We start from the raw sequence: 17,032 nt of genomic DNA on the forward strand, positions 1-17,032 counted from the left end.
TCATTTTACAGATGACAGAACTAAGGCCCAGAGAGGGTGACTAGATTGCCCAATCACACAGCTCACTGGTAACAAAATCAAGAGTAGTCCCCAGGTCCCACTGACTCCTTGTCCAGTGTGTTTTCAACTATAGTGAATTGGGTGGGAGTATGGGGATGAGTGTCTGCCTAGTTGAAGATAGAGGAATAAATGGAGTTAGAGGGGGTCATCTGTGGACCATGTTAAGAATGTCTGGTGCAGGGCGGTGTTTTGTTTTGTTTTGTTTTTAAAGTAAATAGTGTTTTATTTTTTTTCCAATTACATGTAAAGACAATTTTCAACATTCATTTTTCATAAGATTTTGAGTTCCAAATTTTTCTCCCTCCCTCCCCTCCATCCTCCTCAAGATGGCAAGCAATCTGATACAGATTATACATGTGCAATTAAGGCATGTCTAGTTTTTGAGGCTGTGTGGTGCCAAGGAGTGTACTGGGAACTAGGAAGAGAGTTAGACATAGGGTCTTATTTGGGCCCTGAGAGAATAATTGGTGCGATGTGACTCCCAACAACTGTAAATAAACATGGAAAGAGTGCGCCTTAGCTTTTGGTTTTTGGGTAGTTGGAAATAGACTGACACCATTTTCTAGATGAGGTCCAAGACCTGTGCATCAGCTCTGGGGTGAACTTGTTGGCCTGTGGATAAAGTTATGGAAGAGCACATGCCAGACATATGAGTGGAGAGTGCTTCATGAATGGTAGACCTTTGGTTGGATTAAATATGAATCCTATGCAATCAAAGATTTAGACCTGGAAGTAACCTTAGAAGTCATCTAGTCCAACTCCCTTATTTTACATATGTGAGAAAACTGAGGTCCAGAGAGTGGTCCTCAAGTGAGTCTCCCAAAAATCATGGAGGTAGTTAATGGCAGTGCCAAGATTTGAACTCAGGTCATTTGACTCCAAATTCCCAAGCTCTTTTCACCATTCCATCTGGCACGAACATTGAAGTGAGCAGACTGGGCAAGTACCCATTGGGGTGAATGCATCTGTTTTGCCGGCTCAAGTGTGAATGAATAGAAACTCCATGACAGAGGGGAGTGTATTGTTCTTATCTTTCTCCTCCTTCCCCCATACTGACCATAGTGCTCTGCATAGAATAGGTGTAGAAGAAATTTCTCAATGAATGAATTCATGTCCATATTGTAGGGGTGACCCCAAGCAGAGCTACTGACCCCATACTTATCTCTTTCCTCCCTTTCTTTTTCCACAGCCAGCAGCCGCCTAATGGGGAATCCTCCAGCCTCGTCTTTCATGGGCAGTTTCCTCACCAGTAGCCTGGGATCCACTGCTCCTGCACACCCCAGTGGTCCCACTTCCTCCCCCTCTGATCAGGCCTATCGGGGCCCCCATTCGGGCACCTCTCAGATCTGGTTCTCCCACTCCCATGAAGGTAAGTAGTGCTAGAGTTCCCTTCCCCCACTCAGTCTCAGCTAACTGATGGGGGAGGGAGAGGAAGGGGCTCTGTCTTCTGTACTTGATATTGTGGGGTGAGAAGTTGGGAACAAGTAAATGACCCATGGCCCCTGGATTGGACCTCTGCTGACATTTACAACTAGCAAGAATAAGCCCTTGTTTTAGGGGACACTCAGTATAGAATTAGAATGGGAAAGGTTGGGCACAACACGAGATAGACTTCAAGCATTGGTGGGTCAAGTGAGTTCTGGGCCTAGGGCCCCAGTCTTTCTCTTCATCCTCTTCCCTGTGAAAGCTTCTGACTTGGAAGGAGAAAGAAGAAGATATATTAACAATTGTTTTAACCAGATGTGTAGAAAGGCAGAAAAGGTTGGGAGGGGGCAGGAGGAGGGAGGGGTGTAGAAGGAAGGGGTAAAGTTTGTTGCTAGGGAAATGTGTTTCACAGCTGGGTTAAGACTCCAACTGTGGGATGCTTATCCCATTAGATGCAACAAGGCTATTTGGTATCCCTAGTAGGAACAATGCTCACCATATGTGCCATCCTGGGAGTGGGAGGGGGTAGAGAGTTGTCGTCATGAGTGGGGCATGCCACCCCTTAACAATGCAAGTTTTGACAGGCCCACCTAGTTACCCCCTGCCTCATAGTGGGGACTCAGTAAATACTTGCTGATTAACCTGTGCTCCATAGATTCTGCAACTCTTGAGAGGTGGAGGGAGATGAATCATGGAATAAACTCTATTTTCTAGATTTAGGACAGTTTACTCTTTTCCTAGCTAGTTGTCCCTCTCTCTTTCCTTTCACATTACATATCTTCCTCAGTTGTTTCCTCCCACAAGACATGGAAAGAGTTAAGTCTTTGTTGCCGGCTGGCAGACAGAGAGGTAATTGCAGTTGGCATCAAGTATAGAGGGCTTTCCGCTCCTGGCACCCGGCTCCGCCGTAACTCAATGACTCTGATGAGCGAATGTCGTGTTTACTGACAGTCCGTCGGACTCACACTGTACACCTCGTGTTCCAACAAGGGAGATTAGCGCCCAGCTTTGGCGGGGAGGGAGGGGGTGAGAGAGAGAGAGAGAGAGAGAGAGAGAGAGAGAGAGAGAGAGAGAGAGAGAGAGAGAAGAGGGAGGAGGGAGGAGAGAAATAGGGAAAAGAGTTTGTTTTCTATACAGGACAGGTAAAGAATGAGCAACAGTTGCTAAAAATCTTCTCTGTTTTAAGCTTCAGAGCAGAGCTCACATTTTGGGAGAGATAAGGAACAATTCTCTTATCCACTATTCAGGAAGCTGGGAGTTGGGTAGGGGCTGGCATAGCATTTGGCCTCCAAGGAAGGAGAAAGCACCTTCTCCCCTAATCTTTCCCCCATCCTTTAAATTCCATTTCCCCTAAGATAATAATAATTGCTAGCGTTTATACAGCAACTTAAAGTTTGAAAAAACACTTTATATATGTTATCTCATCTGATCCTTACAAAAGCCTAGGGAAGTACTTACTATCAGTCTCATTTTACAGACGAAGAAACTGTGGCAAGCAAAGGTTATGCACCTTGTCCGGAGTCACACAATGTCTGAGATAGGACTTTCTGAGTCCAGGTCCACACATACTGTGTTCACTATACTACCTAGCCCCTCTCAGCAACACCTTTCTTGTTGCCACAGAAAGGAAGGTGAAAACAGAAGAGATCACTGGAAGAGACTGAGGCAGGAAAAACAATGAAAACTCCTTCAGACTCCTGCTTGGGAAACTGAGCCCCATTCTTTCCAAAGTCTCTAGTCCTCATTTCCCCCGATGCTGTTCCACTCCTTCATGCCCCATTTAGAACTCTCTGACCAAACTGACACCCCTGTTCCCACTCCATTGTAGCCTCTAACATGAAGCCCCTGAGACTAGACTCAATGGATGGAATGGAGGAATGGATGGTATGAGTGTGTGTGTGTGTGTGTGTGTGTGTGTGTGTGTGTGTGTGTTGGGGGACGATGTCACGAGCAGGCCTACAGAGACAGTAAGAAGCTACCCTAAGATAAACAACTGTCTGCTCTATTGACTCCCACCCCTGTCTGTCACAGGTGCATGAGCAGGTGGGGGCTCAGGCAAAGCTGGATGAGAGAAAATGACTTTATCCTTCATTTTCTCATAAGAGGACTAGGGGTTTGGGGAACTGGTGGATTGGGAGCAGAGAACAGCCTATCGCCCTGTGATTCGTACTGGGCTTGAGCTACTCCTAAGATGGAAAAGGCTGCTGGGGTGATCTTTTATCACTCAGAGCCCCTCCTCTCCCTCCAGCCACACCACTAGAGGGACTGTACCCCCCCCCCACATGGCTCTGGGAATCTTGCCAGCAGAAAGCGGCGGTTTGTGGGCAACACCACCTGCTGGGGCCAGGAGAAAAGGGGGTCCATCTCTCTGTCTAGCCCTGCCCGACCATAAGGGGCTGAGTTGGGGGAAGGGAAGGGAAGAAGAGTTGTCCTTAAAGACGGTGACAGGTTGCTAGGCCCCACCCCCATCACCTAACTTAGGCCTAAAGTCTCCCTCCTCATGTCCTTGAGTGCAACCGCCCCCAACTACCCACTTCCCCCTCTACCAACGGCCGTCTGAAGGACAGTTTAGACTCAGCATCTCCATGATATTCCTCCCCCCAGGTCCCCTGAAATCTCTCTTTAAGGATTCCTTTCCTTGCCAGAATTAGGATAGGTTAAACAAGACCTCAGGATATAATTTAGCTCTGAGGAGGGCAGGAGGGAAACATAAACTGATTCCCCACTCCTCTGCCGTAAAGCCAGGGACTCCCTAAAGCAAACAGGGGCAGGCAGAGCCTGGCTTCAAAGTGGCATGACAAGATAACATAGAAGGGAAGTTTGGTAAATTTGCCACATAGCTTCCTCACAACCTCTCTGCCCTCAACTCCCTACTTGACGCCATCTTTGTAAGTCCCTTCAGTGTCGACTCTCCATTTGGACTCCTCTCCCTTATCCCTCTCTCTCTGCTTTCTGCTTCCAGCTCAGGAAGGAATTTGCCTCTTTATCCCAGACCATGTCATGAATTCGTAGGGTAAGGGAGAAAGAACTCATAAGATCCAGTCCGCTTTCCCTGGCCACCCTTCCCTCATCTATCCTTGAGTTGCACTACTTCAGGAGGCAAGTGGGCTGATGGTGGTGAGGAGGACACAACATTGTTTGTTGACAAATATACTTCATCAAGATATTTTCCTATCTGTACTTATTTGAGTCTTGCAACCCTATGAGGGAGTGCTGGTCTTCATTTGATAGAAAAGGAAACTGAGGCACAATTGTTGTTTAGTCATTTTTCACTTGTGTGTGACTCTGGGGTTTTCTTGGCAGAGATACTGGAGTGATTTGCCATTTCCTTCTCCAGGTCATTTTACAGATAAGGAAACTGAGGCAAATAGAGTTAAGTGACTTGCCCCAGGTCACGCAGCTAGTAAGTGTCTGAGGTCACATTTGAACTCAGGTCTTCCTGACTCCAAGCCCAGTGTTCCATCTACTGCTCCACCTAACTACCCCCTGAAGTATACTAGGGTTAGGATAATATATTGAATTGATGACAGAAATAGGACTAGAAAGGCCTCCTGACTCTGGTAATGTAAGAACAACACTGTCCAAGCACTTGACTCAGAAAGAAAGAAGAGACCTTGACCTCTGGCTAAAACTTTACCAAAAGGCCTTTATCTTTTGTTCAGAACTTCATCGTCCTAAGCGTCTTCCAGCTCTCTAAGTATTTATACCTTCTACAAAAAGCCCTAATTCTAGGTTTTCAGCTGTGGGCCAAGTCAGGGTCCTGTAGCTTCCAGTGGTGGGGAGGGGTAGGCGGTGAACAAAGCCCAGAGATGGTCTGGGTCATAGAGAGGCTGGGGAAGAAGGGAGGAGAAAAGAAAAGAGTCAAGGGAGGGCACCTGGCCAGCACGGTCAGTTGGCTGGGGGACAGAAGGACTCTACCCAAGAGAAGTATGTATGTATGTACCTTTTGTATAGCTGTATGTCACTGTCTGTATATGTATGTGTGTTAGCTTGGATGTCCTAATATGAGGACACAAGTTTGTATGTAAGAGTGAGTTTTTATAAGTATGACCTACCCACCATATCTAACTGGGAAAGTCACTGTGCTGAGTTTACCAGTAGTCAAACTGCTTCCAAAGCAGAAAGTCTCAGACTGACTGGGAGGTTCTTAGACTCTAGTCCCCAGTTCTGACACTCCTTCACAAGGTGACCAGGGCTAATACCTTTCCCTTCTCTGCCTAAGTTTTCCCAACTCATCTTCACTTTCATGCTATAGTTTTACCCTGCCTCCCTTCCCACTTCCCCTTAGCCCTGAAATTTCCTCTTTGCCTTGAATTTAAGAGAGTAGAGAACCAGTGAGCAGAAGAGGAGAGAAAGAGAGAGAGAGAGAGAGAGAAAGAGAGAGAGAGAGAGAGAGAGAGAGAGAGAGAGAGAGAGAGGTGGTATTGGCAACCTGCCCTGGCATCATGCCTGGCTGCTAGTTTGGATGGGAGCCAGCTGGCTTCTGGCATGCTCAGGCCTGTTCCTTTGCCTTGTGTGTTCGGGCGGGGGGGGGGAGCTGGGTGGGGGCACACGACAAGGCCAAGGAGGCAGAAGGGAGTGAGGTATGAATGGGATGGACCCAGGCACAGGGTGGAACTTAGGAGTCTTTCCTCCGTGAAATTGCACTCAAAGTGGCCGACCCACGCTCACCTCTCCCATTTCTCTTCATTCCCTGGAAGAAAGGAAGCCAAATCACTACCTACTACCACCCCTTCCCTCCCTCCAGCCTCCTTCCCCAACCATCACAAGGCACGTAAGGGTTGGATCCCTCAAATGAAGGAGTTGAAGCAGCTGTGTCATGGCAGGTGGGATTTCTAAAAGAGTGGTGGGCAACTGGGCAGGATGGAAGGGTACAGGGGTGAGGAAGGCTTTGAGATTGAAATCAGCAGAGGAGCCTCTTCCACTTTCCAAAGTTGTGTCCCTTCTCCTCCTCCAGCAGGCTCTTCCCTCCCTGGCCTGCCCTGGCTTTAGCATCTGCTGTCCAGCTAGGTCCTTGGGTAGGGGAAGAATGAATTTCCTGTTGCTCCCACCAGCCCAGAATCTCTGTTTGAGCCCCAGTGCATTGGCTTTCTGAGAGTTCTTTGGGTGGGGCTTGGGGAAGCTCCCATAGAGCTGGGCAGAGAAGTTGAATTGGGTCTGGAGTTGATGAGCTGGTCATGAAGTAACATCTGGTGACAAGACAGAGCCAAGGGCAGCTGCTACCCCCTTATTCTTCAAACCCCAGGTCCTCCCAGGAGGCCTATTCCTACTAGGGGAGGATGGATTCATCTTCTGGTTAGAGGTTGTGGTGAGTGGGGTGGGTCAGAGAGGACTTAGGGCCTCTCTTCAGCTGAGGTAAGCCAAGTATCCTGGCCCACCCTGTTCTGGGTAGGTCAGAGCAGGGGTGGTGCTGGTGGGGTTCAGTGCAGCTGGTCCCATTGTCAGGGAATTCCTGCCCCCTCCTTCCCCACCCCACCCCCCAGCTGTTGAGGCTGGGACCACCCACAGGGCCGATGAAAGGAGATGCTGTTTGATGGGGGCCTCTGCTGGGGAGGGAAATGGGGAACAGGCTGGAGGTTGTGGGCAAGGAAAGCAGAGCAGAGATTTCTGAAACTTATTTCACTTGTGGTCTCTTGTCTCTGGAGGTGGGGAAAACTTCTGAAATAAGCCAGGCACATAGACCCACTTCTTGCCCAAACTTTAACCCCTTAGCCTTCTGTGTTCTAAAGCCCCAGGCAGGCAAAATTCACTGATCCCAAACTCCCATATATTGAGCCCACTGAGGTCTTAAGTCAAAGGTTTGGCCTCAAGACAAAGTTTCTAGCTGGAGTAGAGAGGATCTTGACAGATCCCAGGTACTGTCAGGTCTCAAAAATCAACATCTTTCTGTCATCTCCCCTTCCCCATTATCCTCAGCGCTTCTTATAATAGCTTATGTTTGGGGATTCAGCTTAGTCTTTGGAAAAAAGAAAAAATTTTTCCTATTTTCACAGGAGGTTCCCTGAGAAACCCAGGAATATCCATGGACATCATTGAGACCCTAACCTCAACATCATGTTATGTCTATGTCTTCTTAACAGGACCTAGAATAGACTCCAACTCCCCCCATGTGAACTTAAAAAATTTTTTTTTGGTCAGGAAATGGCTCCAGAGGAGATCTTCTTAAATTTGGGAAAACATCTATCACTCTCTAAGGTGGTCCGTCCACTCTAACCTGTTTTCTTTTTTCCCTACTGTATCTCTGATCAAGGACACTTTCTAAGAAATAAATTCCCTTCATAGAAGAGATTTTCAAGATGACCTCTGTGGTCCAACACCATTATTTTACTTATGATAAAAGGGAGGTAGAAGTGACTGGGGCCCAAGGTCACACAGTCATCCTTCCTCATCCTTGCCTTTCTCCCCACATTGAGCACACTCCTTCCCAGCCAACTTGAAACATATAGCCCTTCATGATTCCCAGCCAAAGTGTCCCAGAGTTAGGGGGCGTACAGTCGCTTTTCACGGCCATTTAATGATTCTCAAGAAGTTGGCTAAGAAATCTAGACAGGATGGGGATAGAAGTGACAGGCTGGCATAGTGCCCAACTTGAAGAGGATCTGGGTTCAAATCCTCCCTCTAGCAGCTGCATGGTCATCAACAAGTCCTCAATGTTTTTAACCTCTCAGAGCCTCACCTTCCTCAGCTGTAAAATGGGGATAATAATACTCATAGGTATTAGTTATGCCTCATGGGGTTGTTGTGATACTCAAGTTTGATAACAACGTAAAGCACCTGCAAATTTTAATGTAATATATAAATGTGCATCAATGTTATTATTATTGTCATAAGAGCAAGCCCCTTCTGAGATGGTTCTGAAGCTCAGGACCTTTCTAGAATGCTACGGAGCCAGGGATGATAATAATAATAATTATAATCAATCATACCTCACACTCATCTAGCACATTTAAGTTTGGAAAGTGCTTTCCTTACAACAAGCCTGTGATGTAGGTGGAATGAGTATTATTGCCTCTGTTTTATTCATGAGGAAACTGAGGTTCTGTGATTAAGTGACATCATCATCATTAATTAAATAGTAATAATTGGGGCAGGTAGGTTGCGCAGTGGATAGAGCACTGGCCCTGGAGTCAGGAGGACCTGAATTCAAATGTGGCCTCAGACACTTGACATTTATTAGCTGTATGACACTGGGCAAGTCACTTAACCCCATTGCCTAGCAAAAATAAAAAAAAAAATAATCATGATAGTTAGCATTTATATCATGCTTTAAGGTTCACAAGGCATTTCATTTTATCTTCACAACAACCTTGGAAGGTAGGTACTATTATTCCCCACATTTTACAGAAGAGGAAACTGAGACATAGAGAGGTTAAGTGACCTGCCCAGGGTCACACAGTTAAGTGTCTGAAGCTGGATTTGAACCAAAGGCTCCTTCCTTCCTTAGGTCATATAGCTAGTAGATATCTGAGAAGATATATATACATATCTATCTATCTATCTATATCTATATCTATATCTATATCTATATCTATATCTAATCTATATCTATATATGTATATTCAGACCCAGGTCTGATGCCAAGCCCATACTAACATTAATAGGATAGCCTTGAAGTAGGGGGAAAGGAGTGGATGTTTTTTAAAGAGTTAAAACATTAAGGAGAATTAGAGAGGATATGTGTAGAAGGAGATAGGGGATAGGACTTGCTGTCATAGTGTTGGGGGCTGGCTGTAGAGATATGAGCCCCTAGTCTTTTTTTCTTATTTTTTTAAAGACTTAACTGAGATAACTTCACTACTACCCTAGGTGGCACAGTGGATAGAGTGCCAGGCCTGAAGTCAGAAAGACCTGAGCTCAAATCAGACCTCAGACACTTACTGGCTGTGTGACCCTGGGCAAGTCACTTAACTCCTTGCCTCAGTTTCCTCATCTGTAAAATGACCTGGAGAAGGAAATGGCAAACCACTCTAGTATCTTTGCCAAGAAAACCCCAAATGAGGTCACAAAGGGTCACCCATGACTGAACAACAACTTGTCTCTACTGCCCAGCCAGAAACTGCCTGATTTCTGCAGGTGTACGGAACCCTCCAAAGGAGAAAGACCAATGCCCAATTCCACGTGGTTCAGCCATTTGAGAGCAAAAGGAGTTGAATGTGTCCAGTTAGGTAGCATCTCTGAATCTCTGGGTCTTGCAGGCTTCTGGCTCCTCGTCCAGGATGTCATATCACTTAGTGGGGAGAAACTTTCCAATCTTTGGTTTCCTTTTCCTAATCTGGGACCCCAGGTGAGAGGACAATAGTACCTGGGACATTAACTGGGTGGAGGGACAGTAGCGCTTGGGACGCTAGGGGAGGGACAATGGTACCCAATTGCTATTATTATTCCCATTTTACAGATGAGGAAACTGAGGCTCAAACTAGTTAAGTGACTTGGCCAAGGCCACACAGCTAGTAAATGTCTCAGGCAGGATTTGAACTGGTGTTTTCCTGAATCCCAGTTTCTACACTACCTACTCCACCACCTAGTTGTGTATAACCAGCCAAATGCACCAGTTTTCATGCATTGTATGCATATGCTTCTGGGTTCTCATGTGTGTTCCCATATCTGTATGTCTAGGAAAAAAAAAGCATTGATGGTTTTCTCCCCTGGGGAGGTAGACCTCACAGCCTCACTGCAAGGAAAGTGCTCTGTCAAAGCCCTATAGAAATGTGAGCTAAAGTTATTACCACCTTTGTTATTATTAGCTACACACGTCTCTTGGCATGAGCCCAGAGGCTTCTAAACTATTGCAGGCTGAGGCTGTGTCCTTAGAAATATAAATGATGGTCAAATAGACCATTATCAAGCGTCTTCATTCTGGAAGCCACACCTTGAGAGGTTTGGGCTGTTTAATTTTTGTCTTGGCTGACACATAGTAGGCATGCTTTAAATGCTTGTTGATTGATGGGTTGTTTATCAGTTGACAGAGTTTAGAGAGCCTCCAGGCTAGTGAGGACTGTTGTGAGGGAGAGAAAGTGGATTTGTTCTCTTGCATTAGAGGACAGAATGAGAACCAGGGGGTCCTTGTTATAGGGAGAAGGGCAAAGATATTAGCTCGGTATTGCAAAGAACAGACTGCTGAATGGGGAAGGGAGCTTCTTGTCTCTGGAAGTGTTCAGGAGAAGTTCAATGACCACTTGTCCCAAATATCAAAGATGTTTAAGGCATTGAAGTTGTAGAAAGGATTTCTGCAATGATCCCAGAGGTCCTTTCTAAGCAGAAGACTCCACGATTCTGTGGGTCCTGGGATTCTGTGTGTCTCTACACCTGCTCTCCACATACCCAGGCCAGAAGCCTGCCTGGCTTCCTGCCCCTCCCCCTCCCCCTCAGGGCTGGACTCCCTTTTGGAAGGGTTCCCTTCAGAGATTGGGTTACAGTGGAATACCTTTCCTCCCTTTGAAGTATGTGCCAGGAGCACAGGGAGTTCCCAGGGCTCTGGGGCAGACTGCCCACTCTTGTTGTTCCAAAAGAACCTGACCACTGTTGCCCGGGCTTTTGACATCTTCCATCAAATGGAAGAAGTCACAGCTTCCATCCCTCAGGCAGAGCCAAACTAAGGCATCTGGGCAAAGTTTGAAAATTGTGCCTCCTGAAAGTCCCACTGAGGCTTTGAATCTGAGCCTGAGCCTTCACTTTGGCATATGTATCCTTCTTCTGCGTGCGTGATTTAACAAAAATTTTATTTTTTAACAATATTTTATTTTTCCCCCAATTCCATAGCATGTATATCTTGATATCACCATATAAATACATGGATGCCCTAAAGAGTGGGATTTTCTGACACCAAAAATATTTGTATTTTTAAAAAAGTAATATTGAAAAGGGGCAGTGTGAGGGTAGTAAAGAGTTACTTGGGAATCATAATGAAGTGGGTTCAAGTCCACTTCTGATACATACTGACTGTGTGATCCTGGCAATATCACTTAACTTCTCAGGGGTGCCAGCAACTCTCAAAGACTTCTAGGTTGTGAGTAGCTGCTTATCTGCATTGGCACAGGGAGTTTTCTCATCTACACGAATAAAATCCCAGGTTTGGACCAGGAAAAAAAAAATCTGTCTTGATGTTTTTGGAATACCAGACTCCACCAATGCCTGGAATTCATTGCCTCCCTAACCCTGCCTCCTGACTTCTCTAGCATCCTTTAAGACTCCAATCAAGGGCACAGTGGATAGAGCACCAGCCCTGGATTCAGGAGGACCTGAATTCAAATCCGACCTCAGACACATAACACTTACTAGCTGTGTAACCCGGGCAAGTCACTTAACCTCATTGCCTAACGCCCCCCCAAATAAATCAAATAAGACTCAAATCAAGTCCTACTTTCTGCAAAAGTACCACCCTTTCCCCTCTAACCCTCCCATCCAATGTGTGTGTCTCTTATTTGTACATGGTTGTTTGCATGTTGCCTCTTCCATTAAAATATGAGCGCTCTGAGAACGGGGCTGGTGTATGTGCATTTCTTTGTCTCCACCCATTCAATGCCATGGAGGAGTGCTACATAGGTGCATCAGCTTAATAAATGCTTGTTGACCATCTGTCTGTATAGAGATATCCTTTGCTCCTTTCCTCCCATTGGAACAACCACCAGCTACTCTAGGAGAGATGGAGACTGGGATAGGGGGCTTGCTGGGATAGCAGGGGCAGTAGACTCCAGGGGAAAACGTTAGCTAGGTTGTTGTACCTAGAGGACTCAGGAAGCTGCTGAGAGTAGGGTAAGGCTAATGACAAAAGCTCATGTTTATATAGCATTTTACAAAGCATAGCACTTTCTCTTTATAGCTTTACATTTATGCATGGGGTGCAAGTATTATCACCATTTTAAAGGTGATCAGCTGAGTCTCAGAAAAGTGAATTGATTTGTCTATAGGCAAGTAATAATAATGGCCACCTAGCTTTGTGACATGTAGGTCAGAGGTAAAATTTGAACCCAGATTTTTTTAAATGTTTTTTTTAATGAATTTTGCAAAGAACAGAAAAAGAAGACTGCATATAGATTGCAGTACACTATTTGCTCTTTTTTTCTTCTGTTTTGTTTTGTTTCTTCTTTCTTGTGGTTCCTCCTATTGGTTCTAATTCTTCTTTACACATGACTAATATTAAAATGTGTTTAATAGGAACATATATGTAGAGCCTATATCAGATTGTGCGGCATCTTGGAGAGGAAGGCAGGCAGGGAGGGGGAGAAAATTTAAAACTCAAAAGCTTATGGAAGTGATTGTTGAAAACTAAAAATTAATTAATAAAAAAGAAGACTGCATATAAAATCATAAATCTCTATGCGTTGAATTTTTTTTTTGACATCTTGTATTTAATATGGTAGTTCTATCACTGCTTGACTATATCCCCTTCTGAACTTCCTTCTGCTTGCTTCTCTTTATTTTTAAGGATTTATTGTGGTTCTTTTCTCTTTACTTCCTTTTTTTCCTCCCACACTATTCCCAACTCCTTATTCCCCCCAAAGCTCACTCCTGGCCCCCTAACCTTAATAAAAATTCTCTCTTATGACAAATACACAAAACAAACATGCACACTGGCTGTGTCTAAAGACGTAGGACTCATTCTGTACTTATGATTGGTCACTGAACTGATCAAAATTCTCGTCTTTCACAGTTATTTTCCTTCACAAGGTTGTGTAGTCGTTGTATAAATCATTCTTCTGACTCTGCTCACTTTACTCTGTGCATCAATTCATGCATATCCTCCCAGGTTTCTCTGAATCCTTTCTCTTGTCATTTGTCATGGCTTAATAATATAATACAATAATCCATCATTTTCCTATGCTATAAGTTATCCAGTTATTTCCCAACTGAAGGGCATGCACTTTGTTTCCAGTTCTTTGTAACAATAATAAAAAAAAAAGACTGCTATAAATATTTTTGTGCATAAGGATCCTTTTCCTTTTTCTTTAATCTTTCTGGGGCAGATCTGATTCCCAGGTCAAGTACTCTTTTAACCATGCCATGTGGATAGTCAGACAGGATTTTAGAGCTAAGATTGGGCTATATCTGGTGACTTGTGAACTTCTTGTTGTCAAAACATTAGTCCTCAAACCTTATCCAAGGAACCTGGCTTTCTTTGGCCTTCTTAGGATAGTCTCTATCTTTAGGAACTGGACCCATGGTTTCATTTGCATGGATGAAGATACTCTTTCTTCTAAGTATGGGGTCATCCCTTCTCTGCAGCTTGTCTTGGAGAGTGGCCCAGAGCAGTGAGACTTACCCAAGGTCAAATACTCAATGTGTGTCAAGAGTGGGATTTGTCCTCAAGTCCTCTGGCTCTAAGGCTGGCTCTTTCTATCCACTGCAAAACACACTCTTTGACCCGTTTTAGCTTGTATATATTATTATACTAAAATATTCTTCTAACTTAGTTATTTTGTTGTTGTTTAGTCATGTCTGACTCTTTGTGACCCCTTCTAGGGTTTTCTTGGCAAAGATCCTGGAGTGTCTTGCCATTTCCTTCTCCAGTTCATTTTACAGATGAGGAAACTGAGGCAAACAAGGTTAAGTGACTTTGTCCAGGGTGACATAGCTAATAAGTGTCTAAGGCCAGATTTGAACTCATGTAGGCGAGTCTTTCAGGCCCCAGCACTCTCTTCAGTTTACCACTCAGTTAAGGCAAATTCTCAAATCAAGGGAGATAGTCCATGGCTAAACCAGCATTTACCACACTCTATTGTGACCCTGCCCTAGAGCTGAGCTTCTTAGAGTTTTATGGTGGAGTTAAAGGAAAAAAAAATCAACCAGTTTGTAGGCATAACAGCCAGGTGGGCCCACTCTTTCCCTTACCCTTTCCATCTCTACACATTCCTATCACACCCCTATCTTTCTTCTTTCTCAAGGAAGGCAATTTGGGAACAGGTGAGAGCCCTAAAAAAAAGCATGGAGAGTGAGCACTAACACCAATTACTTCTCCCCCTCAGCTCCCTCCTGTATCTCCACTCCCACCCCCTGGACAGTAGGGAGAGAAGGGAGCTGGGATCTGAGCCTGGGAGACAGACCCTGCTGCTTTGTGCCTTTGGGAAAATGGCCTTATTGTCTCAAGACAATGTTGGGGGGGAAGGAAGGGAGAGGGGAGGCTGGAGAGGCTGCTTTCCATAGAAATACTCCTGGCTTGAAGAGAAAGGGAGTTATAGAGGAGGCCCAGGGCTGGCTGGCAGGGGAAGCATTGGAGTCCTTTAAAATCCTCCCTAGGCCTGTTAAATCCCAAACAGAGCAGGGCTTTCAGAGCAAGGGGGTTGGGGGTGGGGAATACCCCAGGAGCCTAGGTCTGCACTGGCAAATGTCAGCCCTCAACTGTGGGCCAGAGAGGAGAGCAGGGGGCTGCTACTTGAGCCTGGGAGGAGAAACTTGGACACATCATTCTCCCACCTCTTCCTTCCCCAAGTTCCAGTCAGTTCCCATCCCAGAAGTCTTGTTTCCCCATTTACCACCTTTCCCCTCCCCCAGCCCCCAACACCACCAGCTACTTCCTCCTGGAGAATGACCAAATGGGAAATAGTCTGGGAGAAGAAAGAGGAAAGGAAAAGAGAAGGGAAGATCCTTATTCTGGAAGTGGGGACCTTGTCTAAGTCTGAGAAAGCAGAATCCAGGAAATGTCAGCTACGAAAGGAGGATGTCACAGGGGCCCATTTTGGCTCTGCCATTGACATTGTCCATATGACTAAGGAAGGTTACTCTTTTTCCTGATATCCTCCCTATTTATTTGATGACATGAGAAAAGACTATAACTTAAGGGCTCAGCCAGTAAGTATGGATAACTGGAGGGCCCTCCTCCTCTTCTCTTTCCTACCCTGAAGTATAAGGAATGCCTGAGTGGCTTCCAGGTACTCTTAACAGCAAAAAGATTAAAAAAAAAAAGAATGTAACAACCCTTTTTCTTTTCTTTCTTACTTTTTTTTTGGGGGGGGGGATGCAATTGGGGTTAAGTGACTTGCCTAGGGTCACACAGCTAGTAAGTGTCAAGTATCTGGTCTGAGACTGATTTTGAACTCAGGTCCTCCTGACTCCAGAGCTAGTGTTGTATCCATTGTGCCACTTAGCTGCCCCAACCCCTTTTTCTTTTCCCCAAAGCTCAACTAGACTAGAATTACTCTAGTCTGAGTGGGAAGAGAATGAGCTAGAGGATTCCTCTCACATCTGGGATATTCAGCAGAGACTTGAACCCAAGGGCCCTTCCTGGAGAATTAAGATGGAGGAGGCCTTCAGTAGATGGCCTGGGAACAGTGGTATAGTGAAAAGAGTACTTAAAGTCAAAGGTCCTGGGTTTGAATTCTGACTCTGCCACTTACTGCTTGGGACTAGATGGTCTCTAAGATTTCTTCCAGCTCTAGGTCTGTGATCCACGAACCCTTGTCCTGGCTTCCTTCAAATTTCAGTGAAAATCCCACCTTCTGCTAGAAGCCTTTCCCTGTTCCTTCCGTCTTCTCTCTCTGAGATAATCTCTCATTGACCCTGTGTGTATCTTGGATCCCAGTTGTTTACTTGTCGTCTTTTCTGTTAGAACATGAGTGCCCTGAGGGCAGGGACTTTTTTTTTTGCCTTTCATTGTATCCCCAAGCACTTAGCACAGTCCCTGGCACATTAGAAACACGTGATCAATGCTTGTTGGTGTGACTTTGGGAGGCTGGGCAATTCACTTGACCTCTTAGGGCTCTCGCTTTCTCTTCTATAAAATGAAGGACTAGATAGTCTCTTGGGCCTCTTCTACCTCTAAAGAGGATTTTCTAGTGTTTGGGGACACCCTTGCTGGGACTTTAACCCTCCCTTAACTCTTCTTGGCAATTACCCAACATTATTACAAGAAACTCCACTTATCTCTATTGCTTTTTTTCACCCACTCTGCCTGTCATCTAGGCTCCCTTTGTGAAACATTCTTGCTTTTGGTCTAATCTTTGAAAATGGAGCCCACACAGACCTTCCCATTGAGGGCCAGGTGAAGGCTCACACTTAGCTCACTTCCTCTATCCTTAATGCTGAGCACATTAGCCCTACGTGCATTTTCTTTTTTTATTACTATTATTTTTAATTTTTATTTTTAGGCAATTGGGGTTAAGTGACTTACCCAAGGTCACACAGCTAGTAAGTGTCAAGTGTTTGGTCTGAGGCTGGATTTCAACTCAGGTTCTCCTGATTTCAGGGCCGGTGCTCTATCCACTGTGCCACCTAGCTGCCCTCCCCGCCATGTGCATTTTCTAAAGAACATTCTGATTTCAGCAAAAGAAATGACATGTTTAAACAAAAGCTTTACAAAGGAAACCTCTTTTATAATCTTAGATTTTGGAGCTGGGAAGGGTTCTTACGGCTTGTCTTAGAGTTTAATCTCAGATAAGGAAATTGAGGCTCAGTGACTTGCCCAGGGTCACATGGCTAGTAAGTGTCTGAGGAGAGATTTGAACACAGGTCTTCTTGACTCCAGATCCAGAACTCTATTTGGGATACTCTTTGTCAGGCATGTAGTGGATCTGGTTCACAAAATATGGTCACTGTCTCTGTGGCCCTAGTCCCT

The 17,032-nt window shown here is 45.2% G+C and overlaps 1 protein-coding gene across 1 annotated transcript in view; it reads left to right on the top strand.

The window, feature by feature from the left end:
- BAHCC1 (BAH domain and coiled-coil containing 1) overlaps positions 1 to 17,032 on the top strand; it is a 158,518-nt gene that overhangs the window by 78,131 nt on the left and 63,355 nt on the right. Inside the window, 1 exon segment of the mRNA XM_021000779.2 lies at positions 1,250 to 1,429. Within this exon segment, the coding sequence (XP_020856438.1) occupies positions 1,250 to 1,429 (180 nt within the window).

This window comes from Phascolarctos cinereus, unplaced genomic scaffold, assembly GCF_003287225.1.
Source record: "Phascolarctos cinereus isolate Bilbo 61053 unplaced genomic scaffold, phaCin_HiC Scaffold_5;HRSCAF=322, whole genome shotgun sequence".
Taxonomy (NCBI): domain Eukaryota; kingdom Metazoa; phylum Chordata; class Mammalia; order Diprotodontia; family Phascolarctidae; genus Phascolarctos; species Phascolarctos cinereus.